This window comes from Bos indicus, chromosome X (genome assembly GCF_029378745.1).
Source record: "Bos indicus isolate NIAB-ARS_2022 breed Sahiwal x Tharparkar chromosome X, NIAB-ARS_B.indTharparkar_mat_pri_1.0, whole genome shotgun sequence".
NCBI lineage: Eukaryota > Metazoa > Chordata > Mammalia > Artiodactyla > Bovidae > Bos > Bos indicus.
This window is the reverse complement of record NC_091789.1, coordinates 99415396-99443196: the sequence shown is the minus strand read 5'-3', so window position 1 is coordinate 99443196 and position 27801 is coordinate 99415396. Positions and strand designations below refer to the sequence as shown.

Sequence of the window (27801 nt, the reverse complement as noted above, 5' to 3'; positions counted from 1 at the left end):
TCTGATACCCTCTTGCAATACCTACCGTCTTATTTGGGTTTCTCTTACCTTGGGCGTGAGGTATCTCTTCATGGCTGCTCCAGCAAAGCGCAGCCACTGCTCCTTACCTTGGACGAGGGATATCTCCTCACCGCCGCCCCTTCTGACCTTGAACGTGGAATAGCTCCTCTAGGCCCTCCATGCTGCTTTTGGGAACTCAGTTCCCTGACCAGGGATTGAATCTCGGCCATGGCAGTGAAAGCCTGGAATCTTAACCACTAGGCCACCGGAGAACTCCTTGAGACAGGGTATTATTAAGAAACTCTTGTTAATTTTATTCAGTGAAATAATAGCATGTTTGTCATTTTTAAGTCTCTGTTACAGGTACATAATGAAGTATTTAGAGGTCATTTGATATCTGAAACTTGCTTTCAAGTGTACCAAAAATGACCAGTGATCATATGAAAGGATGATCAATATCACCAATCATTGGAAAAGTGCAAATCAAAACCACAGTGAGCTATTACTTCATACTCATTAAGATAACTACTATTTAAAAAAGGAAAATAAGTGTTGGTGACGTTGTAGAGAAATCGGAACCCTTGTGCACTGTTGACAGGCATCTAAAACAATGCAACCACTATGAAAAACAATATAGAGTTTCCTTTAAAAATTAAAAGTAGAATCGCCATATGATCCAGCAATTCCACTTCTAGGTCTTTATCCAGAAGAACTGAAAGCAGAATCTCAAAGGTATATTTGCACACCCATGTTCATAGCAGCACTATTCACAATAGCCAAGAAATGGAAGCAACCTAAATGTCCATTGATAAAGAAAGAAGATGTATATACATACAATGGAATATTGTTCATCCTTAAAAGGAATAAAATCTTACTGCATGCTACAACATGGATGAACCTTGAAAACATTAAGTTGAAATAAGCCAGTCACCAAAGGGCAAATACTGTTTGACTGCCCCCAAAAGTAGTAAAATTCATAGAAACAGAAAGTAGAAAGGCGATTGCCAGGGGCTGAGGCAGGGGGAATGGGAGTTGTTTAATGGGTATAAAGTTTCAGACTTTTAAGTTGAAAAAGTTCTAGAGCTCTGTCTCAAGGTGAGTATATTTATCACTGAATTATACACTTCATAAAATGGTTTAAGATGGTAAATTTTATGTTGTGTGATTTTTCTTATCACAGTAAAAACATATATTTAAAAAATGCCATACAAAAGAAAGCAGATGAAAGAAGAATGACTTAACATTGATATATGAAACTGGATAATGGTGTCATGAAGGTTCATTATGCTAGTCTCCTTACCTTTCTATTTTGAAATTTTCCATAATCAAAAGCTTTTAAAGTGCGTTAGTGAGCTTAGGATTTGTGGGCAGAGCTAAATTTTAATCCTAACTCCACTTTTAAAAAACTGAGATAAAAAAAAAAAACTGAGATATAATTTACACACCATAAAACTCACCATTTTAAAGTATACGATTCAGTGTCATTTAGTTACTTCACAGAATTGTGCAACTATTACTACTATCAAATTCCAGGACTCTTTTTATCATCCCCAAAAGGAAACCCAGTATCTGCTAGCAGTCATTCTCCAATTTTCGTTCCTCCAGTCCCTGGCAACCACTATCTTTCCATCTTTGTATATTTCCAATACTGGACAATTTATTGGAAATAAGTCTGTTTGTGGGACTTCCCTGGTGGTCCAGTGGCTAAGATGCTACACTGAAAAAGTAGGGGACCAGGATTCAATACCCAGTCAGGGAAGTAGATCCCATATACCACAACTAAAGATTCCAAGTGTATTAACTAAGACCTGGAGCAACCAAATAAATTTTTTTTTAAATATGTATTTGGCTGCTTTCACTTTATAATTTTTTCAAGATGCATTCATATTGTAGCATGAATCAGCATTTCATTCCTTTTTATGGTTGAATAACATTCCCTCTTATTAATATACTCTCTTTTGTTTATCTGTTTTTTAGTTGATGAACATTTGGGTTGTTTCCATTTTTTACTTTTGTGAATAATTCTACAAACACTCATGTACAAGTTTTTGTGTGAATGTATGTTTCTAATTCTCTTGTATATATACATCTGTGAGTGCAATTATTGGATCGTGTAATAACCCCATGTTAGCCATTTGAGGAACTCCCAGACTGTTGTCCAAAGTGACTGCACCATTTTATGCTTCTACCAACAATGTATGGAGGATTCGTTTCTCCACACTGTTGTTATTTTACATTTTAAAAATTATAGCCATGTTAGTATGTCTTAATTGGTTTCTCATTGTGGTTTTTTGATTGGCATTTCTCTAATAACTAATGATGTTGAACATCTTTTCATGTGCATATTGGCTAGCTTCATTTTTTAGCTGTGTGACTTTGGTCGAGTTCTTCAACCTCTGAGCCTTGTTATTCTGTCATCTGTAAAAGGGAGATAATAATGCATCATGATGTTATTGGAAGGTTAATAGACATGAGGTGTACTTGGAACAGTGCCTGGTACATAGTAGGTACTCAGTTGATACCTAATATTACTTTGCTACTTGATATCTAAATAACCTGCGGTCCAGGAAGACTTTTCCCAGTGACACTGGTACATCAATTGTTGAAGTCAAATACTCAGATGATAGTGCCCTATTATTTGCCAGAGCTGCTTTCCCTTTTTACAACCTGTGTAGGCCTTTCTTTGCTATTCTGTCAACCCCAGCTCTATGTCCTCTCTAAGTGTTGGTTAGGACTGTGGAGGATACACATGAGAGTACCAAGGAATCTGTGGTCTTACAACTTGGCAGGTGATGATATTGTTGAGTTACTTCTTGATGGTGTCAACTGTCTCGGTGCTGTAAGAGTTAAGAGGAAAGAAATGTAAGAGGGGGCCTATGGAAAGTATTTGGAACATTGGAAAAGAGAGGCAGTATGGTATTCTAGGCAGGGAAACCAAGGGAGCAAAGAAAAGGAAACAGTAATCTTAGAGAAGGGTAGCTAGGAAACTAGCCTGGTAGGACCAGGGTGCTGGGGAATTATGATATTATTGTTCTCTTGTTTTCCATTATTTACCCCAGAATATGCAGTGAAAGAAGTTTTATACCTGGCATCATGAGACTTTTGTTCTAATCTTGGTTCTGCTACAGATTAACTAGGTAACCATGTCAAGTCATCTATCTTTTCTAGGGGGCTAGTTGCTTAAGCAGCAAAATGAGTAATTGGGCATATGTATATCATATCACTTTGATGTGCACTTTAATTATAGCTCAGTTTTTAAAGAATCTGCCTGAAATGCAGGAGACCCCTGTTCAATTCCCAGGTCAGGAAGATCTGGGAATAGGCTACCCACTCCAGTATTCTTGGGCTTCCTTTGTGGCTCAGATGGTAAAGAATCCACCTGTAATGTGTGAACAGTTGTTGCTGAACCATGAAAAGATGCTGGGATTCTTGGCCTCCAGAAGAGAGGAATTCAATCCAGGGCCAGAGACGAGGCTTGATCACTCAGAGCATTTGCGTAATAAAGTTTTATTAAAGTATAAAAGAGATAGAGAAAGCTTCTGACATAGGCATCAGAAGGGGGCAGAAAGAGTACCCACTTGCTAGTGTTAGCAATGGAGTTATATACTTTACAGTGAATCAAAAGAATGTCTGGAGGTTGTAAAGACCAGACATCCTGGAATGTGAAGTCAAGTGGGCCTTAGAAAGCATCACTATGAACAAAGCTAGTGGAGGTGATGGAATTCGAGTTGAGCTATGTCAAATCCTGAAACATGATGCTGTGAAAGTGCTGCATTCAATATGCCAGCAAATTTGGAAAACTCAGCAGTGGCCACAGGACTGGAAAAGGTCAGTTTTCATTCCAATCCCAAAGAAAGGCAATCCCAAAGAATGTTCAAACTACCGCATAACTGCACTCATCTCACATGCTAATAAAGTAATGCTCAAAATCTCCAAGCCAGGCTTCAGCAATACGTGAACCGTGAACTTCCAGATGTTCAAGCTGGTTTTAGAAAAGGCAGAGGAACCAGAGATCAAATTGCCAACATCCGCTGGATCATGGAAAAAGCAAGAGAGTTCCAGAAAAAACATCTGTTTCTGCCTTATTGACTATTCCAAAGCCTTTGACTGTGTGGCTCACAATAAACTGGAAAATTCTTCAAGAGATGGGAATACCAGACCACCTGACCTGCCTCTTGAGAAACCTATATGCAGGTCAGGAAGCAATAGTTAGAACTGGACATGGAACAACAGACTGGTTCCAAATAGGAAAAGGACTACGTCAAGGCTGTATATTGTCACCCTGCTTATTTAACTTATATGCCGAGTACATCCGGAGAAGGCAATGGCACCCCACTCCAGTACTTTTGCCTAGAAAATCCCATGGAAGGAGGTGCCTGGTGGGCTGCAGTCCATGGGGTCGCTAGGAGTCGGACACGACTGAGCGACTTCACTTTCACTTTTCACTTTCATGCATTGGAGAAGGAAATGGCAACCCACTCCAGTGTTCTTGTCTGGAGAATCCCAGGGACAGGGAAGCCTGTTGGGCTGCCGTCTATGGGGTCGCACAGTCGGACACGACTGAAGCGACTTAGCAGCAGCAGCAGAGTATGTCATGAGAAATGCTGGGCTGGAAGAAGCACAAGCTGGAATCAAGATTGCCGGGAGAAATATCAATAACCTCAGATATGCAGATGACACCACCCTTATGGCAGAAAGTGAAGAGGAACTAAAAAGCCTCTTGATGAAGGTGAAGGAGGAGAGTGAAAAAGTTGGCTTAAAGCTCAACATTCAGAAAACTAAGATCATAGCATCCAGTCCCATCACTTCATGGAAAATAGATGGAGAAACAGTGGAAGCAGTAATCACTGCAGATGGTGATTGCAGCCATCAAATTAAAAGACGCTTACTCCTTGGAAGGAAAGCTATGACCAACCTAGATAGCATATTCAAAAGCAGAGACATTACTTTGCCGACAAAGGTCCATCTAGTCAAGGCTATGGTTTTCCAAGTAGTCATGTATGGATGTGAGAGTTGGACTGTGAACAAAGCTGAGCACTGAAGAATTGATGCTTTTGAACTGTGGTGTTGGAGAAGACTCTTGCGAGTCCCTTGGACTGTAAGGAGATCCAACCAGTCCATCCTAAAGGAGATCAGTCCTGGGTGTTCATTGGAAGGACTGATGCTAAAGCTGAAACTCCAATACTTTGGCCACCTCACACGAAGAGTTGACTCATTGGAAAAGACTCTGATGCTGGGAGGGATTGGGGGCAGGAGGAGAAGGGGACGACAGAGGATGAGTTGGCTGGATGGCATCACCGACTCGATGGACATGAGTTTGAGTGAACTCTGGGAGTTGGTGATGGACTGGGAGGCCTGGCTGTCCTGTGCTGGGATTCATGGGGTTGCAAAGAGTGGGACAGGACTGAGCAACTGAACTGAACTGTAAAAACCTCACCAGACCTACCCCCATAATTTACATTTTAAGATAACAGGATTAGCCAGAGGGTTTAATCCAGAGACTATCCTCAGGCAGGATACATTATTGTTATATAATCCTAAGGAATGTAGAGGAAAAAAAGTTTGTTCTTTCTTCCTCCTTGAGAATTCCAGACCCGTCCCTCCTTGGGGACCCCTAGACTTCTTATCAACCTGCCTAGGAAGTGACTCTCTCATTTGGGAGACCTGGGTTCAATCCCTGGGTTAGGAAGACCCCCTGCAGAAGGGAAAGGCTACCCACTCCAGTATTCTGGCCTAGAGAATTCCATGGACTGTTAGTCCATGGGGTCACAAAGAGTCGGATATGACTGAGTGACTCTCAGTTTCACTTTAAATGTGTAATAATTCTGTATGTCAGTTATACCTCAATACAACTTTTTTTTTAATGAGTAATTAGATTAGCTCAATGGTTCTTAATTAGGAGTGTGCATCAGAACCTACTGGAAGCTAATTTTGGAATATAGGCATTCCAGTCACCTTCAGGAGATTGTTTCAGCAGATCTGAGGTGAGGCACAGGTTTGTAGATTTTGAAAATGCTTTCCAGGTGATTGTGATTTATATTCCTTATGAGAGCCATCAAATTTGTTAAAGATCACTAGTCTTTGACTTTCTAGGGTTGAAATCACTTGGATGGTGGCATAATCAACTACATACCAGCTAAAGGTAATGTGATGTTGTAGAAAGACCATGGACTTTGGTGTCAGTCTTATCTGGGTTCCTGTTTCCCAGCTCTGTAGCCCTGAACATACCACATCACTTCTCTGAGCCTCAGTTTCCTTACCAGAACCACAGGACTTATAATGCCAACATAGTCAGGTTTTGATGATGAGAAAGAATGTATCACAGTCAGCACTGTGCCTGGTACAATGTAGATAGATGCTCAGTCAGTGACTGGTATGAGAGGTATATGCTGGAAGAAACTGTCACCAGGGGATAGCCCAAAACTGTACCCCTACCCAGACCCATCTGGAGTTAATTGTAACTCTAGACATAAATATGTTGTGGCGCAAAGTAAGGTTTTTTGCTTCCTTTGCCTGGATATCAAATAAATACAGACCTTGCTTTGTTATTTGCTTACAAGTGTCCCTCCTTCTGCTGTGACTTAATATGTGACATGGCTCTGTACTGCAACTAGAGCCTCTTTCCATAGCTTAGAGAAAGCTTAATGCATTGAAACTCCTGTCAGACTCCAGAAGAACTGCTGCTGCTGCTGCTAAGTCGCTTCAATCGTGTCCGGCTCTGTGTGACCCTATAGACGGCAGCCCAATAGGCTCCCCCGTCCCTGGGATTCTCCAGGCAAGAACACTGGAGTGGGTTGCCATTGCCTTCTCCGCCAGAAGAACTACCATTCCTCTAAAACTTAAATTAAAAATTAAGTCAATTGAGTTCAACAAAATTATTGAGGTCTGTAGGCTCTGGAGACAAACTCCAGGCTTTATTCCTTCCAGCTGTGTGACCTTAGAGATGTAAAATGGAGATAATAATAATAGTTATAGCCTCATTGGATTGTTTTGAGTATGAAATGAATTAATACATGTAAAATAATTGGAACATTACTTAGCACATAGTATATGTTCAGTATCTGTTAGTAACTATTATTCATACTGCAGTGCATCAGATCTTATGTGGGAGCCAGGAATACAGAGATTATAAAGTTTCTGCAGTCAAGGAACTTAGTATGGCAGAACCAGTATGCAAATCACTTTAGTATCCTTTATGTAGAGCAATAGATGTGTGCACAAGAAGGGCACTTAACAGTCTGCCTCTATTACATTAAAAATAGTGCTCTCCAGGAAGAAGCCTGGTAGAATGGGAAGTGTGCATTCTGGAGTCAGATCAGCTTAGGTTTGTATACCTGTGTATACACCCTCATTATGCAACTTTGGGGGCAGCCAACCTCTCACACCCTTAGTTTTTCCATTTCTAAAATAGAGTGAAGTTTCTGGCTTCTAACTGTTGGAAGCGCCCCATTTAGGTGCCCTGTGGGCCAAGGTGCTCCCAAGAAAGAGAGCAGGGATTTTTTAAAAAGAGTTAGATGAACTTAGATTCAGGCTCTAGTTATATGTTATTTAACCTTTCTATGTCTATTTCCACTTGTATGTTTTTTCATTTATATCTGCCTTGTCCTTGATTGTTCTGTTGATGAGATAATGTATGTAAAGCACACACAGTATATAGAAGGTACTAAGCAGTATATAATAGCTTTATTATCTTTCTAACAAAGTTCTCATCTATTATTATTTAAAGTAAAAACTTAAATACTATAAACCATGTTAATTTCAATATTCTTTTAAAGAGCTTCAGGCCATAGTTCCATGCAGGGAGTCAAAAAACTGGTCATTTGAATGAACAAATGGATAATGCTGCCTGTGTTTACAGGAATAATCCAGTTTAGGCTAGGAAAGGCTTTCTTTATTTTAAGAGTATTTTGTTCAGCCTTGTGTTGTGCTGTGCTTAGTAGTGTCTGACTCTTTGTGACACCATGGACTGTAGCCCGCCAGGGCTACTTGTAGTCTGTCCATGGGGATTCTCCAGGCAAGAGTACTGGAGTGGGTTGCCATGCCCTACTCCAGGGGATCTCCCCAACCCAGGGATCCAACCCAGGTCTCCTGCATTGCAGGTAGATTCTTTACCAGCTGAGCCACTGGGGAAGCCCAAAAATACAGAAGTGGGTAGCCTATCCCTTCTCCAGGGAAACGTCCAACCCAGGAATCAAACTGGTGTCTCCTGCATTGCAGGCAGATTCTTTACCAGCTGAGTTACCAGGGAAGCCCTTTTTAGTTTTATATTTAGTTATATTATATTTAGTCTTAAATTTCAACAAACTATAAAATTCAGTTTCTAGCCTTTCTGACTTTTAAACAAATATAGGTCAGCTTTTGTTGCATGATGTGTTCTCTTTTTCCCTCCTAGGTCTTTCAGAGCCTTGAAGACCACCATTTGGAAGTGGTGGCTTTTTTCAGGGAAAATGGCTTCCATGGTCTTCTTGCCCATGACTCCGAGTATGCGCTCTACAATATTCCATCTTACTATAGTTCCCATGCTCTGAAGCTGAGCTGGAATGGAAAGAACCTCACCACCAACCAGTTTCTGATGCAGGAGGTAGCCAAGCAGCTAGGCCTGAAGCGGATGAATTTTCCCATATTTGCTGCACTGCTAGGTAGGTGGTCCAAAGAACAGACTCTAATGATCATGTAAGTTTCCTCTTTCAGTGTTAAGAGATGAAAACCAGAGCAATGGTTATCACTGTTGGATTTATCTTCTGAAAATTTGCACGCCAAACACTGTGCTTTGGGGCTTCTTACTAGAAACTCAGCATGTTTTATTATTTATTAATACAGGATATTCCAGAATATTATTTTGATTCTTGTAAAACTTTTTCTTCCATTACATTCTGTAAGTATTTTATGCAGAGTACCGTCTTAGGCCAAATATCTTATTAGCCCTAGGCAACTTTGGTTTCCCACTCAGAGCATTAGCATCTCTTCCCCACTGTTTAACTTTAGATCAAAAACACAAATCATTCTGCATATTTTTCTTTTTGTTTCTCTTGTGCTAACATTTTATTATGAAAAGTCCCAAAAGTACAGCAAAGCTGCAAGAATTTGCTCTGAAAATCCTGTTTCTACCACCTGTATTCTGCCAATAACATTTTACTAAACTTGCTTTATCGTATATCTGTCTTTATATCCATCTATCAGTTTTTCTTTAAAAAATGTATTTCAAAGTTACTGCAGACTGTTGATTATGTTTGATTTGGTTTTCCAAGTACTGACAGCATGAAAATTAATATCTTGTCTCAGGTGTGACCTCTGTTTATAATCCCAAAGGATTTGAGCTTGGATAATCTAGTGGAGTCTAGAGAAGGCAATGGCACCCCCACTCCAGTACTCTTGCCTGGAAAATCCCATGGACGGAGGAGCCTGGTAGGCTGCAGTCCATGGGTCACTAGGAGTCGGACACGACTGAGCGACTTCACTTTCACTTTTCACTTTCATGCATTGGAGAAGGAAATGGCAACCCACTCCAGTGTTCTTGCCTGGAGAATCCCAGGGACGGGGGAGCCTGGTGGGCCGCCGTCTATGGGGTCGCACAGAGTCGGACACGACTGAAGTGACTTAGCAGCAGTAGCAGCAGCAATCTAGTGGAGTCAGCACAAGTTTTGGCATTAGGCCTTGGACAAATCACTGAAGTTACACCTCCTGGTTTCAGTTTCCTCATCTGTGAAATGGAATAATAATACCTCACAGTGTTATTGATAAGATTAAATGAAATAAGATATATAAAATGCCCAGCACTTAGTAGGCAGTCAGCAGTTGGTGGCTATTATTATAAAAGGCAGCATAACCAGGTGACAGAAAATAGCATGTACTTTGGAGCCAGACAGTCCTAGATTCTTAGCCTGGTGTGGGCACTTATTAGATGTGACACCTTGGGTAAAGTCAAGAGACTTGCTCAAACCTGTTTTCCTATCTATAAAAATGGAGATAATATTACCATACACAGTTAGTATAAAGATGATATATATAATGTATGTGATTCATAGTAGATAATCAAACATACTGTAGTTGTTAAATTAAGAACATAGATATGTATGAATTATTTGATTGTCTTTTTTCCCCAAAGTCCATTCATGGCCTGGAGATTCTAAGAAAACATTTGTACAGTCAATAAATGACAGATATACTTTATAGGTAATCACATTCTCCCAGATGAGGACCTGGCTGCTTTTCACTGGAGCCTCTTGGGACCAGAACATCCCCTTGCATCACTTAAGGTAATGTGCCCCATTTCCTGCCTGTGCATCCATGCCTAGAGGACATCACGTTTTGATTGGAATTTTGATAGAGTAAATCTTTCATTAGGCTTAAATTATTTCAGATACTTAGAAAAAAATTATAATTATGGTTGAAATTATAATTATGGTTGAAAAGGAGAAACTGAGTTTCTACCTACTGTATAGGGAAAAATCTAGTTATCCCCCCCTGTGTCGTTCTTCCCTGTGTGTTCCTCTCTCTCACACTACTACCACTGTCACATAGAGTACTTCACTTTTGACACTTCTAGTCACTAAACATGTGGTGAGTTTTCCCCGCACCAAACAATCTTCTGTGATACCAGCTGGGTATCCTACAATTTAACTGAATTCTAACACTACTACCTGAAGATAGTGTCAGATTGCACAGGTTCAGGACTCAATTCCAAGGACCGCCCCACCCCTCACACACTTTCAGATGGCAGGTGCAAGCCCAGGTTATCACCTGTGCTTCTTACTAACCAACTAGCTATAGTTTTGAGGTTTCAACAACTCCCTTCTCGGGTTCAATAAATTTGTTAAAGCACCTCATAGAACTCAGGGAAATACATACTTACATGTATCAGTTTATTAAAGGGTATGATAAAGGATGCAGGTGAACAGCCAGATGAAGAGATACATAGGATGAGGTCTGGGAGGATCCTGAGCACAGGAGTGCTCTTACCACCTAGGAAATTACAAAGATTTTAGGTGCTCTATGCCAGGAACTGGAGAAGGCAATGGCAACCCACTCCAGTACTCTTGCCTGGAAAATCCCATGGATGGAGGAGCCTGGTAGGCTGCAGTCCATGGGGTTGCTAAGAGTGGGACACGATTGAGCAACTTCACTTTCACTTTTCACTTTCATGCATTGGAGAAGGAAATGGCAACCCACTCCAGTGTTCTTGTCTGGAGAATCCCAGGGATGGGGGAGCCTGGTGGGCTGCCGTCTGTGGGGTCGCACAGAGTCGGACACGACTGAAGCAACTTAGCAGCAGCAGCATGCCAGGAACTGCGGTCAGAGAACAATATATGTTTTCTACTATCTCACACCCTTATTATCTTAAGGATTCATACAAACCTATGAAGGAAAATATTAATACTAATATGCTATTAAATAAAAAAATGAGCAAAGGAAAGAAGCAGACAATTCACAAAAGAGGAACTAGAGTGGCCAATAATATGACTAGGTGTTAAACCTCACTAGTGATCAGAGATGCAAATTAAATGAGCAGTGTGATTTTTTTTTAACCTAACAGTTTAGAAAATATTGAAAGATTAGTCTACCCACTCCTGTCAAGGCTGTGTTGAGACTGGTGCTGTCATATACTTCTTGTGGTAGTATAAGTTGGTGGTGGTATTACACTTCCCTAATCCTTTCACTCTCCTAGATGTCTATTTCACATCTTTCCTTCTCTCCTCAAGCCTCTAATTCTCCTTCCTTGCTCATTCTCAGCTCATGACCTGGCTTCTTATTTCACTCAGAAAATTGAAGCAATGGGAGCAAAACTTCCACCAGGTCCCACCCTTTCAACTTCTCACCTGCATGCTCTGCCTGCCTTGGATGACTTATTGTTCCTGTCTTAGGCCAGCCCTTCTGCTCTTATGCTGAATCCATGCCTCCTTGCTAACTTAAGGACATCACTTCAGAAGTTCTCCCCTCTTTCTCCCACATCATTTTCCCTCTCTCATTGGCTCTTTCCCATCAGATGCATAAGCATGCATCCATCAGAAAAAATAAAACCTGCTCTTGATTTTACTCCCTCCACCCAAGCTACTGCTCCGTATTTCTTCTTCCCTTTTAGCAAACTCTTCTAGAGAGTTGCCTATGTTTGAGCTGTTTACTATCCCCTTTCCCTCTTCTCTCTTCACTTTGCTGTGCTGAAATTGCTTTCAACAGTAACCATTGACTGTGATGTTAATAAATCTAATGACTAGCTCTCAGTTTTCATCTTGCTTGACTAATCAGCAGTATATGACCCACTTGCTCACTCTCTGAGAACATGTTATTCACTTGGCTTTAAGGACCCTATTCTCTTGTAATCCTACCTACTTCACTGGCTGCTGCTTCTATCTCCTTTGCTGTTTCCTTGTCTAATGTACTTAACTTTGGAGTGTCCCAGAGTTCTATCTTCAGTCCTTTCTCTCTTCTATCCACACACACTGCCTTGGTGATTGATCTCATCTGGGGTCATGACTTTAAATACTATATGTCCATTAATGACTCCTAAATATATGTCTCCAGCTTTGATCTCGCATTTGAACTCTAGCTCCCAATATCTAATGGCCTATTAAACATGTCAAAGAAACACATCCAAATGGAAACTCCTGATCTTTCCCCTAAACCTGTTCCTTTCCACAGCCTTCCCTAATTTTCATTAACAGCAACTTCATCCTTCTAGTTGCTCAGTCTGAAAGGCTTGACGTCATCCTTGACTTCTCTCTTACTCATGCTCCACCTCTCCTCTGGTCAGGAAATACTATCAGTTCTTCCTTCAAAATATATCCACTTCTCACCATTTTCATAGCTACTACCTTGGGCAAGCCATCATTCTTGCCTGGATTATTATACCACTTTACTAACTATTGGTCTTCTGCTTTCACTATTTCATGTCCCAATACCTCTCACCCCCAGCCCCAAATCTATTCCCAGTACAACAGCCAGAGTCATTTTAAAAACTGACTAAAATCATGTCACTTCTCTTTTTAAAATTCTCTAATGGCTCTTCATATCACTCACCTAATCTTTACCATGGCCTACAAAGCCCTATGCTGTCTGCCCTCTTGTACAGCTCTGATCAAATTGCCAACATCCACTGGGTCATCAAAAAAGCAAGAGAGTTCCAGAAAAACAACTAGTTCTGCTTTATTGACTATGCCAAAGCCTTTGACTGTGTGGATCACAATAAACTGTGGAAAATTCTGAAAGAGATGGGAATACCAGACCACCTGACCTGCCTCTTGAGAAACCTGTATGCAGGTCAGGAAGCAACAGTTAGAACTGGACGTGGAACAACAGACTGGTTCCAAATAGGAAAAGGAGTACATCAAGTCTGTATATTGTCACCCTGCTTATTTAACTTAAATGCAGAGTACATCATGAGAAACGCTGGGCTGGAAGAAGCACAGCTGGAATCAAGATTGCCGGGAGAAATATCAATAACCTCAGATATGCAGATGACATCACCTGTATGGCAGAAAGCAAAGAGGCGCTAAAGAGCCTCTTTGAAAGTGAACGACGAGAGTGAAAAAGCTGGCTTAAAACTCAACATTCAAAAAACTAAGATAATGGCATCCGGTCCCATTACTTCATGGCTAATAGATGGGGAAACAATGGAAACATGACAGACTATTTTCTTGGGCTCCAAAATCACTGCAGACGGTGACTGCAGCAATGAAATGAGAAGATGCTTGCTCCTTGAAAGAAAAGTTATGACAAACCTAGACAGCATATTAGAAAGCAGAGGCATTACTTTGCCGACAAAGGTCCATCTAGTCAAAGCTATGGTTTTTCCAGTAGTCATGTATGGATGTAAGAGATGCACCATAAAGAAAGCTGAGTGCCAAAGAATTGATGCTTTTAAACTGTGGTGTTGGAGAAGACTCTTGAGAGTCCCTTGGACAGAAAGGAGATCAAACTAAAGGAAATCAGTCCTGAATATTCATTGGAAGGACTGATGGTGAACCTGAAGCTCCAATACTTTGGCCACCTGATGTGAAGAGCTGACTCATTTGAAGACACTGATGCTGGAAAAGATTGAAGGCGGGAGGAGAAGTGGATGACAGAGGATGAAATGGTTGGATGGCATCACTGACTTGATGGACATGAGTTTGAGTAAGCTCCGGGAGTTGGTGATGGATAGGAAAGCCTGGCATGCTGCAGTCCATGGGGTCACAAAAGCACGACATGGGTATTCAAGGACATGACTGAGCTACTGAAGTAAACTGAACTGAAAAGCTTTTAAGAAGTTGATAGCCTTTTGCTCAGCAATTATCATTCTAGAAAACATGTAATTAGATAATTGGAAGGTGGACAACAAGTCATACCTACATTTCACCATAACATTTTAAATTTTCAAGCACCACAAAAATAGAAAAAGTAATATATAGTTAGCTGTCACTGTAACAACTTCCATAGCCAGTAGTTGTTAACATGTGGCCATGGTTGCTTGAGTTTTTGTTGTTGTTGTTGCTCTTACTCATATATTTTAAAACAGATGCCAGTCCTCAAGTTATTTCACTCTCATGTTCTTTGATATGCATCTGTAAAACATAAGCATTTTCTTACACAGGCACAATGCCATTATTACTCCTAAGAAAATTAATGATAATTTCTTGATATCATCTTAATATCTAATCCATTTTTAGATTTTCATGCTTGTCTTACAAAAGCTTTTTTGTGGTTACTTCAAATCAGGATCTAAACATGATTCATACATTACCTTTAATAGCAGAAGTTTGGAAACAGCTAAAATGTATCATGACAATTTATCATGATTAATTATGATAGTGCAATAAAACAGTAATCTTTGGTGTGGGATTATGCTGATATGGTTTTTTTTTCTTCCTTTATCCTTTTTAATCTTGATTCCAAGTCTTCTGTACTAAAAATTAGGGGGAAATTAATTTAAAGAAAAGATGATAACTATCTCTCAGTGGATTTACTGAATTTGAATTCTGTATCTCACCCCTGTCTCACCTTTTTTCTTAATGATCCATCTTAGACATCAATGTGCTTTGCTTATCTGCTTCTAGGTCAGAGCTCATCAGCTGGTTCTTCCTCCCTGTGATGTGGTAATCAAAGCTGTTTCTGAGTATGTTAGTTCCATCAAAGACCCCTCAAACCTGGATGTGGTTGGGAAGGATGTTTTCAAACAGTCTCAGGTAAGCTAGCCTTCACCTTCCTAAGAATGGCCAGTTTTCTTACTTCACAAGTAGCACCAGCAGATTTGATCATTTTTGTGCTGCCTGCCTTCTCTCCTCCTAGGTGCTTATCTTCTCCCTTCTTACAGACTAGAGCCCCAAAGTTTCTTTTAGAAAACATCACTAGGCCTGGATTTAAAGGATTTTTTTTTTTACCTTTTTTCTACTGATTATTAAAGTTATATGAACTCATTCTACAGAATTTAGAAAATGTCACTTATACTCTCATTACCCAGAAACAACTTGCCATAGTTATCACTCTGGCATATATCCCTCTCTTTTTTTTCAGTGTATATTTTAATATAAAGGAGGTCTTGCTTATTGGAGTAAAATGAGTGCTGAAAAAGGCTACTTAAGTATGTCCATATGAAACAACAGTGTTTCATTATTAATAGTGAAAAAAGGGCTCACCTAGGATTTTATCTTGTGAAATGAAACTAAAAGTTAGGAAAATAAGTTAGTTTTATTTTTGACAATTTCATTTATACTTATCCTCTGGGTTTTTCAGTTCTATTTTAAATTTAAAAGTAAATAAAACTGACTTGTATGGTTATATGGATTTTTAAAACATGTATAGATTTGTGTAGCCAATATCACAATCAGGATCAGAACAGTTGAACCTTCCCTGAAATTTCTCATGCTGTCCCTTCATAATTACACCCAAACTCATCCCTAATCCCTGGAAACTACCAGTCTATTCTCTGTCATACTTATATCTTTTAGAGAATAGTATGTGAATGGAATCATAGAGTGTGTAATCTTTTAAGAATGGCATTTTTCATGCAAAATAATGCCTTTGAGATTGTTTTAAGTTGTTGAATGTTGCATCTATAGATAATTCGTTCCTTTTTATTGCCATAGTATCTATTGTGTCACTCTATGTCATTTTCTTTATGCTTTCACCCCTAGAGAATATTTCAGTTGTTTCCAATTTTTGGTGGTTCAAATACAGCTTCTATAAACATTTCTGTACAAGTTTTTGTATGAATACGTTTTCATTTCCCTACTGTAATACCTAGCAATGGAAATTCTGGGTCATATGGTAAGTGTATGTTTAACTTAAACTTTATTTTTTTCATTTTTTTAAATTTATTTATTTTAATTGGAGACTGATTACTTTACAGTATTGTAGTGGTTTTTGCTATATACTGACATGAATCAGCCATCGGTGTACATCTGTTCCCCATCCTGAACCCCCCTCCCACCTCCCTCCCAATCCCATCCCTCTGAGTCATCCCAGTGCACCAGCCCTGAGCACCCTATCTCATGCATCAAACCTGGACTGGTGATCTGTTTCACATATGATAATATACATATTTCAATGCTATTCTCTCAAATCATCCCACCTTCACCTTCTCCCACAGTGTCCAAAAGACTGTTCTATACATCTGTGTCTCTTTTGCTGTCTCGCATATAGGGTCATCATTGCCATCTTTCTAAATTCTATATATATGCATTAATATACTGTATTGGTGTTTTTCTTTCTGACTTACTTCACTCTGTATAATCGGCTCCAGTTTCATCCACCTTATTAGAACCGATTCAGATGTGTTCCTTTTAACAGCTGAGTAATATTCCATTGTGTATATGTACCGCAGCTTTCTTATCCATTCGTCTGCTGATGGACATCTAGGTTGCTTCCGTGTCCTGGCTATTATAAACAGTGCTGCGATGAACATTGGGGTACATGCGTCTCTTTCAATTCTGGTTTACTCAGTGTGTATGCCTACCCAGCAGTGGGATTGCTGGGTCATATGGCAGTTCTATTTACAGTTTTTTTAAGGAATCTCTACACTGTTCTCCATAGTGGCTGTACAAGTTTGCATTTCTACCAACAGTCTAAGAGGGTTCCCTTTTCTTCACACCCTCTCCAGCATTTACTGTTTGTAGATTTTAGGATAACAGCCATTCTGACCAGTGTGAGATGGCACCTCATTGTGGTTTTGATTTGCATTTCTCTGATAATGAATGATGTTGAGCATCTTTTCATGTGTTTGTTAGCCATCTGTATGTCTTCTTTGGAGAAATGTCTGTTTAGTTCTTTGGCCCATTTTTTGATTGGGTCATTTATTTTTCTGGAATTGAGCTGAAGGAGCTGCTTGAATATTTTTGATATTAATTCTTTGTCAGTTGCTTCGTTTGCTATTATTTTCTCCCATTCTGAAAGCTGTCTTTTCACCTTGCTTATAGTTTCCTTTGTTGTGAAAAAGCTTTTAACTTTAATTAGGTCCCATTTGTCTATTTTTGCTTTTATTTCTAATATTCTGGGAGGTGGGTCATAGAGGATCCTGCTGTGATTTATGTCAGAGTGTGTTTTGCCTATGTTGTCTTCTAGGAGTTTTATAGTTTCTGGTCTTAGGTTTAGATCTTTAATCCACTTTGAGTTTATTTTTGTGTATGGTATTAGAAAGTGTTCTAGTTTGATTCTTTTACAAGTGGTTGACCAGTTTTCCCAGCACCACTTGTTAAAGAGATCGCTTTTCCCCATTGTATATTCTTACCTCCTTTGTCAAAGATAAGGTGTCCATAGGTGCGTGGATTTATCTCTGGGCTTTATTCTTTTATTCTTCCCTTGAGAACCCCATGAACAGTATGAACAGTATGAAAAGGCAAAAAGACAGGACACTGAAAGATGAACTCCCCAGGTCAGTAGGTGCCCAGTATGCTACTGGAGATCAGTGGTGAAATGATTCCAGAAAGAATGAAGAAATGGAGTCAAAGCAAAAACACCCAGTTGTGGATGTGACTGGTGATGGAAGTAAAGTCCAATGCTATAAAGAGCAATATTACATAGTAACCTGGAATGTTAGGTCAATGAAACAAGACAAATTGGAAGTGGTCAAACAGGAGATGGCAAGAGTGAATGTCGACATTCTAGGAATCAGCGAACTAAAATGGACTGGAATGGGTTAATTTAACTCAGATAACCATATTATCTACTACTGTGGGCAGGAATCCCTTAGAAGAAATGGAATAGCCATCATGGTCAACAAAAGAGTCCAAAATGCAGTACTTGGATGCAATCTCAAAAACGACAGAATGATCTCTGTTCGTTTTCAAGGCAAACCATTCAATATGACAGTAATCCAAGTCTGTGCCTCGACCAGTAATGCTGAAGAAGCTGAAGCTGAATGGTTCTATGAAGACCTACAAGACCTTCTAGTACTAACACCCAAAAAAGATGTCCTTTTCATTATAGGGGACTGGAATGCAAAAGGAGGAAGTCAAGAAATACCTGGAATAATGGGCAAATTTGACCTTGGAGTACAGAGTGAAGCATGGCAAAGGCTAACAGAGTTTGGCCAAGAGAATGTGCTGGTCATATCAAACACCCTCTTCCAACAACACAAGAGAAGACTCTGCACGTGAATATCACCAGATGGTCAATATCGAAATCAGACTGATTATATTCTTTGCAGCCAAAGAAGGAGAAGCTCTATACAGTCAGCAGAAATAAGACTGGGAACAGACTATGGCTCAGATCATGAATTCCTTATTGCCAAATTCAGAAAACCACTAGACCATTCAGGTATCAGTTCAGTTCAGTTCAGTTTAGTTGTTCAGTCGTGTCTGACTCTTTGCAACCCCATGAATCGCAGCACACCAGGCCTCCCTGTCCATCACCAACTCCCAGAGTTTACTCAAACTCATGTCCATCGAGTGGGTGATGCCATCCAGCCATCCCATCCTCTGTTGTCCCCTTCTCCTCCTGCTCTTCATCTTTCCCAGCATCAGGGTCTTTTCAAATGATTTCGTTTTCCACATCAGGTGGCCAAAGTATTGGAGTTTCAGCCTCAGCATCAGTCCTTCCAAAGAACACAGAGGACTGATCACCTTTAGAATAGACTGGTTAGATCTCCTTGCAGTCCAAGGGACGCTCAACAGACTTCTCCAAAACCACAGTTCAAAAGCATCAATTCTTCGCCGGTCAGCTTTCTTTACAGTCCAACTCTCACATCCATACATGACTACTGGAAAAACCATAGCCTTGACTAGACGGACCTTTGTTGGCAAAGTAATGTCTCTGCATTTCAATATGCTATCTAGGTTGGTCTTAACTTTCCTTCCAAGGAGTAAGCGTCTTTTAATTTCATGGCTGCAATCACCATCTGCAGTGATTTTGGAGCCCCAAAAATAAAGTCTGACACTGTTTCCACTGTTTCGCCATCTATTTCCCATGAAGTGATGCGACCAGATGCCATGATCTTTGTTTTCTGAATGTTGAGCTTTAAGCCAACTTTTCACTCTCCTCTTTCACTTTCATCAAGAGGCTTTTGAGTTCCTCTTCACTTTCTGCCATAACGGTGGTGTCATCTGCATATCTGAGGTTATTCATCTTTCTCCCGGCAATCTTGATTCCAGCTTGTGCTTCTTCCAGCCCAGCGTTTCTCATATAAATTAATTTTCTGCATATAAATTAAACAAGCAGGTTGACAATATATAGCCTTGATGTACTCCTTTTCCTATTTGGAACCAATCTGTTGTTCCATGTCCAGTTCTAACTGTTGCTTCCTGACCTACACATAGGTTTCTCAAGAGGCAGGTCAGGTGGTCTGGTATTCCCATCTCTTTCAGAAATCCCTTAGGACAATACAGTGGAAGTGACAAATAGATGCAAGGGATTCAGTCTGACAGACAGAGTGCCTGAAGAACTATGGACGGAGATCCATGACATTGTATAGGAGGCAGTGATCAAGATCATCCCCAAGAAAAAGAAATGCAAACCGGCAAAATGGTTGTCTGAGGAGGCCTTACAAATAGCCGAGAAAAGAAAAGAAGCAAAAGGCAAAGCAGAAAAGGAAAGATATGCCCTTCTGAATGCAGAGTTCCAAAGAATAACAAGGAGAGATAAGAAAGCCTTCCTCAGTGATCAGTGCAAAGAAATAGTGGAAAACAATGGAATAGGAAAGACTAGAGATCTCTTCAAGAAAATTAGAGATACCAAGGCAACATTTCTTGCAAAGATGGGCTCAATAAAGGACAGAAATGGTATGGACCTAACAGAAGCAGAAGATATTAAGAAGAGGTGGGAAGAATACACAGAAGAACTATACAGAAAAGATCTTCATGACCCAGATAATCACAATGGTGTGATCACTCACCTAGAGCCAGACATCCTGGAATGCAAAGTCAAGTGGGCCTTAGGAAGCATCACTATGAACAGAGCTAATGGAGGTGATGGAATTCCAGTTGAGCTATTTCAAACCCTAAAAGATGATACTGTGAAAGTTCTGTACTCCATATGCCAGCAAATTTGGAAAGCTCCGCAGTGGCCGTAGGACTTGAAAACGTCAGTTTTCATTACCATCCCAAAGAAAGGCAATGCCAAAGAATGCTCAAACTACCTCACAGTTGCACTCACCTCACATGCTAGTAAAGTAATGCTCAAAATTCTCCAAGCCAGACCTTAACAGTACATGAACCGTGAACTTCCAGATGTTCAAGAAAAGTCAGAGGAACCAGAGATCAAATTGCCAGCATCCTTTGGATCATCAAACAAGCAAGAGAGTTCCAGAAAAACATCTATTTCTGCTTTATTGAATATGCCAAAGCCTTTGACTGTATGGATCACAACAAACTCTGGAAAATTCCTAAAGGGATGGGAATACCAGATCACCTGATCTGCCTCCTGAGAAATTTGTGCAGGTCAAGATGCAACAGTTAGAACTGGACATGGAACAACAGACTGGTTCCAAATCAGGAAAGGAGTTCATCAAGGCTGTATATTGTCACCCTGCTTATTCAACTTATATGCAGAGCACATCGCGAGAAACGTTGGGCAAGATGAAGCACAAGCTGGAATCAAGATTACCAAGAGAAATATCAATAGCCTCAGATATGCAGATGACACCACCCTTATGGCAAAAAGTGAAGAAGAACTAAAGTGCCTCTTGATGGAAGTGAAAGAGGAGAGTGAAAAAGTTGGCTTAAAACTCAACATTCAGAAAACTTAAGTTCATGGCATCTGGTCCCATCACTTTATGGCAAACAGATGGAGAAACAGTGGATATAGTGACCGACTTTTTTTGGGGGGGGCTCCAAAATCACCACAGATGGTGACTGCAGCCATTAAATTAGAAGACACTAGCTCCTTGGAAGAAAAGTTATGACCAAGTTAGACAGCGTATTAAGAAGCAGAGACATGCCTTTGTCGACAAAGGTCCGTGTAGTCAAAGCTATGGTTTTTCCAGTGGTCATGTATGGATGTGAGAGTTGGAGTATAAAGAAAGCTGAGTGCCAAAGAATTGATGCTTTTTAACTGTGGTATTGGAGAAGACTCTTGAGATTCTCTTGGACTGCAAGGAGATCCAACCAGTCCATTCTAAAGGAAATCAGTCCTGAATATTCTTTGGAAGGACTGATGCTGAACCTCCAATACTTTGGCCACGTGATAAGGTCAACTGACTCATTGGGAAAGACTCTGATGCTGAGAAAGATTGAAGATGGGAGGAGAAGGAGACGGCAGAGGATGAGATGGTTGAATGACATCACCGACTCAACGGACATGAGTTTGAGCAAGTTCAGGGAGATGGTGAAAGACAGGGGAGCCTGGCATTCTGCAGTCTTTGGGGTCACAGAAAGTTGGACATGACTGAGCAACTGAACAACAGCTAAAAAGTTTTTACATCAATAAAGAATAAGTTTACCAAACAAAATTTTCTGATAGCTCTCATACCCACTAGGTCACGTTTAACTTTCTAGCATGATTTAAGTGCTGGGTTTGTTTTAATAAAAAGCATACTTGGGTTATATTTTCTTAAAAGATTTACATTCTTTTGATATTCAAATCATTCTTTTTTCAAGTGCCTTTCCTGCCATGATCTTTCATAATTCTCTCTTACATCATTGTTGAAGACTAACTGTAACAGATCCTCATTGGTCTGTGACTTCTAGCATAATGTGAGCCATTTTTCATCATGTGTCTTTACTTTGGGAAATCCTGACTTTATGACAGATTTACCTGTTCGCTTTGTTACTTTGCGTTGCAGTTTCAGCTGTTTGTATGAGACAATTATGAAGAGATTGACCCACAAAAAAAGAAGTTGCCATGTTTGGTAGAGAGAGATCCTAGTATTTATTAAGAAGGGAATACTGTTTAAATGGAGAATACATTTTCCTGCTGATTTTTTATTGTGATAAAAATGCATATAAAATTTACCATCTTAAACATTGTAAATATATGTTCAGTGGTATTAATACATTCATAATATTGTGTAACCATCACCATCATTCATCCCTATAACTCTTATTATCTTGTAAAACTGAAAATCTACAACCATTAAAAGATAAGTCCCCATTCTCTCCTCCCTCTCTGCCTATTCTACTTTTGATCTCTGATTTTGACTACTCTACATACTTCATATAAGTGGAATTATACTATATATAGGAAATTCCCAGTGGCTTAGTGGTAAAGAATCTGCCTTCAGTGCAATAGGCACAAGAGACACAGCTTCAGTCCCTGGGTGAGGAAGATCCCCTTGAGAAAGGAATGGCAACCGACTCCAGTATTCTTGCCTGGATGAACAGAGGAGCCTGATGGGGCTATAGCCCATGGGGTTGCAAAGAGTAGGACATGACTGAGCCTGCTTGCATGCCCATTTGCAATGGGCTGATTTCACTTAACGTAATGTACTTAAGATTTTTCCATGTTGTAGGATGTGTCAGAATAACCTTCCTTTTTAACATTGAATAATATTCTGTTGTCCCTTTCATGAATCACAGCCTTGTAATGGCAAAGGGGCTTGTATAACTCAGTGAAGCTGTAAGCCTTGCTGTGCACGGCCACCCAAGATTGACGTGGTCCACTGGATGAGGAAATGTCCACCCACTCCAGTATTCGTGCTTGAAGAACTCCATGAACAATATGAAAAGGCAAAAATATATGACACCAGAAGATGATGGTTATAGCAAACACCCTTTTCCAACAACCCAAGAGACAACTCTGCATGTGGACATCACCAGGTGGTCAAAACCAAAATCAGACTGATTATGTTCTTTGCAGCTAAAGATGGAGAAAGTCTATACAGTCAGCAAAAACAAGACCTGGAGATGACTGTGGCTCAGATCATGAGCTCCTTATTGCAAAATTCAGACTTAAATTCAAGAGAGTAGGGAAAACCACTAGGCCCATTCAGGTATGACCTAAATCAAATCCCTTATGATTATACAGTGGAGGTGGTAAATAGATTCAAGGGATTAAATCTGGTAGACAGAGTGCCTGAAGAACTATGGATGGAGGTTCATAACGTTTTACAGGAGGCAGTGACCAAAGTGTCTCAAAGAAAAAGAAATACAAGAAGGCAAAGTGGTTGTCTGAGGAGACTTTACAAATAGCTGAAGAAAGAAGTGATGTGATAGGCAAGGGAGAAAGGGAAAGATACCCATCTGAATGCAGAGCTCCAGAGAATAGCAGGGAGAGATAAGAAGACCTTCTTAAATGAACAATGCAAAGAAATAGAGGAAAACAATAGAATAGGAAAGACTAGAGATCTCTACAAGAAAATTGGAGATATTGAGGGAATATTTCATGCAAGGATGGCCATGATAAAGACAGAAACGGCAAGGACTTAACAGATTAAGAAGAGGTGGAAAAAATACACAAAACAACTATACAAAAAAGGTCTTAATGACCTGGATAATCACAATGGTGTGGTCACTCACCTAGAACCAGACATCCTGGAATATGAAGTCAAGTGGGCTTTAGGAAGCATTATTGTGAACAAAGCTAGTGGAGGTGACAAAATTCCAGCTGAGCTATTTAAAATCCTAAAAGATGATGCTATTTAAAGTGCTGCACTCAGTGTGCCAGCAAATTTGGAAAACTCAGCTGTGCCCATAGGACTGGAAATATCAGTTTCATTCCAATCCCAAAGAAAGGCAATGCCAAAGAGTGTTCAAACTACCATACAGTCATGCTCATTTCACATGCTAGCAAGGTAATACTTAAAATCCTTCAAGCTAGCCTGGGAAAATCCCATGGACAGAGGAGCCTGGTAGGCTGCAGTCCACAGGGTTGCAAGGAGTTGGGCACGATTGAGTGACTTCACTTTCACTTTTCACTTTCCTACATTAGAGAAGGAAATGGCAACCCATTCCAGTGTTCTTGCCTGGAGAATCCCAGGGAAGGGGGAGCCTGGTGGGCTTCTGTCTATAGGGTCACACAGAGTTGGACACAACTGAAGCGACTTAGCAGCAGCAGCAGCAGGCTTCAACAGTACAGGAACCAATAACTTCCACATGTATAAGCTGGGTTTCAAAGAGGGAGAGGAGCCAGAGATCAAATTGCCAACATTAATTGGATCGTGGAGAGAGCAAAGAAGCTCCAGAAAAAAAAAAATCTAGCATAGTCCGCTTCACTGACTATGCTAAAGCCTTGACTATGTAGATCACAACAAACTGGAAAATTCTTAAAGAGATGAAAGTACCAGACGACCTTACCTGTCTCCTGAGAAATTTGTATGCAGGTAAGAGACACGGGTTTGATCTCTGGGTAGGGAAGATCCCCTGGAGGAGGAAATGGCACCCATTTCCAGTGTACTTGGGACTTCCCTGGTGGCTCAGCCAGTAAAGAATCCGCCTGCAATGCAGGAGATGCAAGAGACATGGGTTCAGTCCCTGGGTTCGGAAGATCCCCTGGAGGAGGAAATGCAACCCACTCCAATATTCTTGCCTGAAAAATCTCATGGACAGAGGAGCCTGGTGGGCTACAGTCAGTTCAAACGGTTGCAAACAGTTGGACCTGACTGAGCGACTAAGAAAGCAAGAAGCAACAGTTAGAAACAGACATGCAACAACTGACTGGTTCAAAATTGGGAAAGGAGTACAACAAGGCTATATATTGTCACTCTGCTTATTTAATTTATGCAAAGCATCATGCAAAATGTGGGCTGGATGAATTATAAGCTGGAACCAAGATTGCTGGGAGAAATATCAATAACCTCAGATATGCAGATGATACCACTCCAGTAGCAGAAAGTGAAGAGGAACTGAAGAACCTCTTGATGAGGGTGAAAGAGGAGAGTGAAAAAACTGGCTTGAAACTCAGCATTAAAGAACTAAGATCATGGTATCTGGTCCCATCACTTCATGGCAAATGTAAGGGGGAAAAGTGGAAGCAGTGACAGATTTTATTTCCTTGGGCTCCAAAATCACTATGGACAGTGATTGCAGCCATGAAATTAAAAGACACTTGCTCCTTGGAAGGAAAGCTATGACCAACCTAGACAGCAAATTAAAAACCAGAGACATCACTTTGTAGACAAAGGTCTCTATAGTCAAAGCTATGTTTCCAGTAGTCATATACGGATTTGAGAGTTGGACCACAAATAAAGCTGAGTACCGAAGAATTGATGCTTTTGAATTGTGGTGTTGGAGAATACTCTTGAGAGTCCTTTGGACTGCAAGGAGATCAAACCTGTCAATCCAAAAGGAAATCAACCCTGATTATTCATTGGAAGGAGTGTTACTGAAACCTGATGCAAAGAGACAACTCATTGGAAAAGACCCTGATGCTGGGAAAGATTGAAGGCAAAATGAGACAGAGGTGGCAGAGGATGAGATGGTTAGATAGCATCAGCAACTCAATGGACATGAATTTGAGCAAACTCCTGGAGATAGTAGAGGACCGAGGAACCTGGCATGCTGCAGTCCATGGGATTGCAGACTCAGACATGACTTAGAGACTCAACAGCAACAACAATATTCCATTGTTTGTAAATGGAGGAAAATTTTTGTACATGCTCAATTGAGTGTTGAATATTTTTAATGTTATAGCTTTTGCTTGCCTTTGTAACTTAATAACAAGAATCCCCCTTTGACTAAACAAAATAAAATTGTTTAATAGTGACTTTGCTTCTAATTCCATCCTAAATGTTTTACAATATTTCCTAGTCCTCTTTATATGTCTAATGTGGTAGTCAGCTCAGTGTAGTCATCTTTAACTTGCTTTTTCCACTGAACATTATGTCTTAAACCATTCTTCATTGTTGCTATATAATTTTCACAAATATTTTTAACAGTTATAGAATTATCAGAACTGTTTTAAAAAAACATACAAAATCTGCTAGGTAACAGCATCAAATTATGAATTTCTACTCTGCTACTTGTGGCCTCTGTGGATCTATTAATGAAGAGGTTAGGGGCTTCCATGGTGGTCCAGTGATTAAGAATCCACCTGCTAACACAGGGGACATGGGTTCAATCCCTGGTTCAGCAAGATTCCACATACCACAGGGCAACTAAGCCCATGTGCCACAACTACTGAAGCCCTCGCACTCTAGAGCCTGTGCTCTGCAACAAGATTAGTCACCACAATGAGAAACTTGCACTCCACAACTAGGGAATGTCCGTGCAGCAATGAAGACCAGTGCAGCTGAAAAAATTAATTAATTAAAAAATAAATATGTAAAACAAAAAGAAAATGGTAGGGCTTAATTAAATATGATCATGTGTAAAATATTGAGTAAACTTCTATAGATAAGTCCCATGTTAGCAGAATGTCAGTATGAATAAACCATTCTTTGTCCTCATAGAACTTGAGGTTAATGGGGAAGGTTGAAGCAAATAAATAAGTACAACAAAGGAAAAAACAATAAAGTTTTCATAGAATGAAAGATTTCATAGAATTGGTGCCCCTTGAAGGAAAAGTAAATGTTTAGCTTTCGGGAAACAGAGCAGAGTGGGACAGTGAGGGAAGTACGTGTGATTCAGTATTTCAGGGTATTGGGTCATAGATGTATACTCACTGACACATAATAATTTATAAGACATACTGTTAAGTGCAAAAGGCAATTTGAAAAACAATATACAATTCCACTTATGTGAAAAAAAAAAACAAAGCTGTATTTATTTACATATGTGTGTGTGTGTATAAACAGCAAAAGTTATGACAGGACACATACCAAACTGGTTACATTGGTCACTTTGTGGAAGGGATGAGGGTACAGAGGTAGAGATATTAAGGAAGGTTCTGTGTATGGCTTGTGTGTCTAAAATGAGGCTAGATGACCTAGACATCTTAATATCTGTATTTGTGTGCCTGGTGGTTTAGTCGGTTAGTCATCTCCAACTCTTTGCAACCCCATGGACTGTAGCCCACCAGGCTTCTCTGTTACTTAGCACACATGCATTGATGATGAGAGTATAACTTGAGACATCTGCATCTGAAAGAGGTTTATATCATGTGTCAAGAGTCTATGAAAATAACTATATCCTTTGACCTAGTAATTCCACTTCTAAAAATATCTCCTATGAAATAACCTAAGAAACATGTAAAAATATGCTTATTAGAACATTATTTATAATTAGAAATGACTTTAATATCTTACATTCTATTTGATGAAATATTATAAAGGTCATAAATTATATTCAAGAGGATTTTAAAATTACATCGGAAAACCCCCTTCTCAATCATCCCCAATCCCACAGAGATAAGTGGTATTTTCTATTGCCATAAGTAAGTTTCACTTCTGTGCATGTGTGCTAAGTCGCTTCAGTAGTGTCTGACTCTGTGTGACCCTGTGGACTGTAGCCTGCCAGGCTCCTCTGTCCATTAGATTCTCCAGGCAAGAATACTGAAGTGGGTTGCCATGCCCTCCTCCAGGAG

General features: G+C 40.0%; 1 protein-coding gene across 7 annotated transcripts in view; it reads left to right on the top strand.

The window, feature by feature from the left end:
- Positions 1 to 27801, top strand: part of FAM120C (family with sequence similarity 120 member C) — a 145453-nt gene that overhangs the window by 38417 nt on the left and 79235 nt on the right. For all 7 annotated transcript variants that reach the window (XR_011565190.1, XR_011565191.1, XR_011565192.1 and 4 more), the window contains exons 2-4: positions 8393 to 8639; positions 10174 to 10256; positions 15030 to 15158. Coding sequence is in view for 3 of the 7 variants with exons in the window: in XM_070783793.1 (XP_070639894.1) it covers positions 8393 to 8639; positions 10174 to 10256; positions 15030 to 15158 (459 nt within the window). In the remaining 4 variants the exon portion in view is untranslated. The remainder of the gene's footprint in view (positions 1 to 8392; positions 8640 to 10173; positions 10257 to 15029; positions 15159 to 27801) is intronic.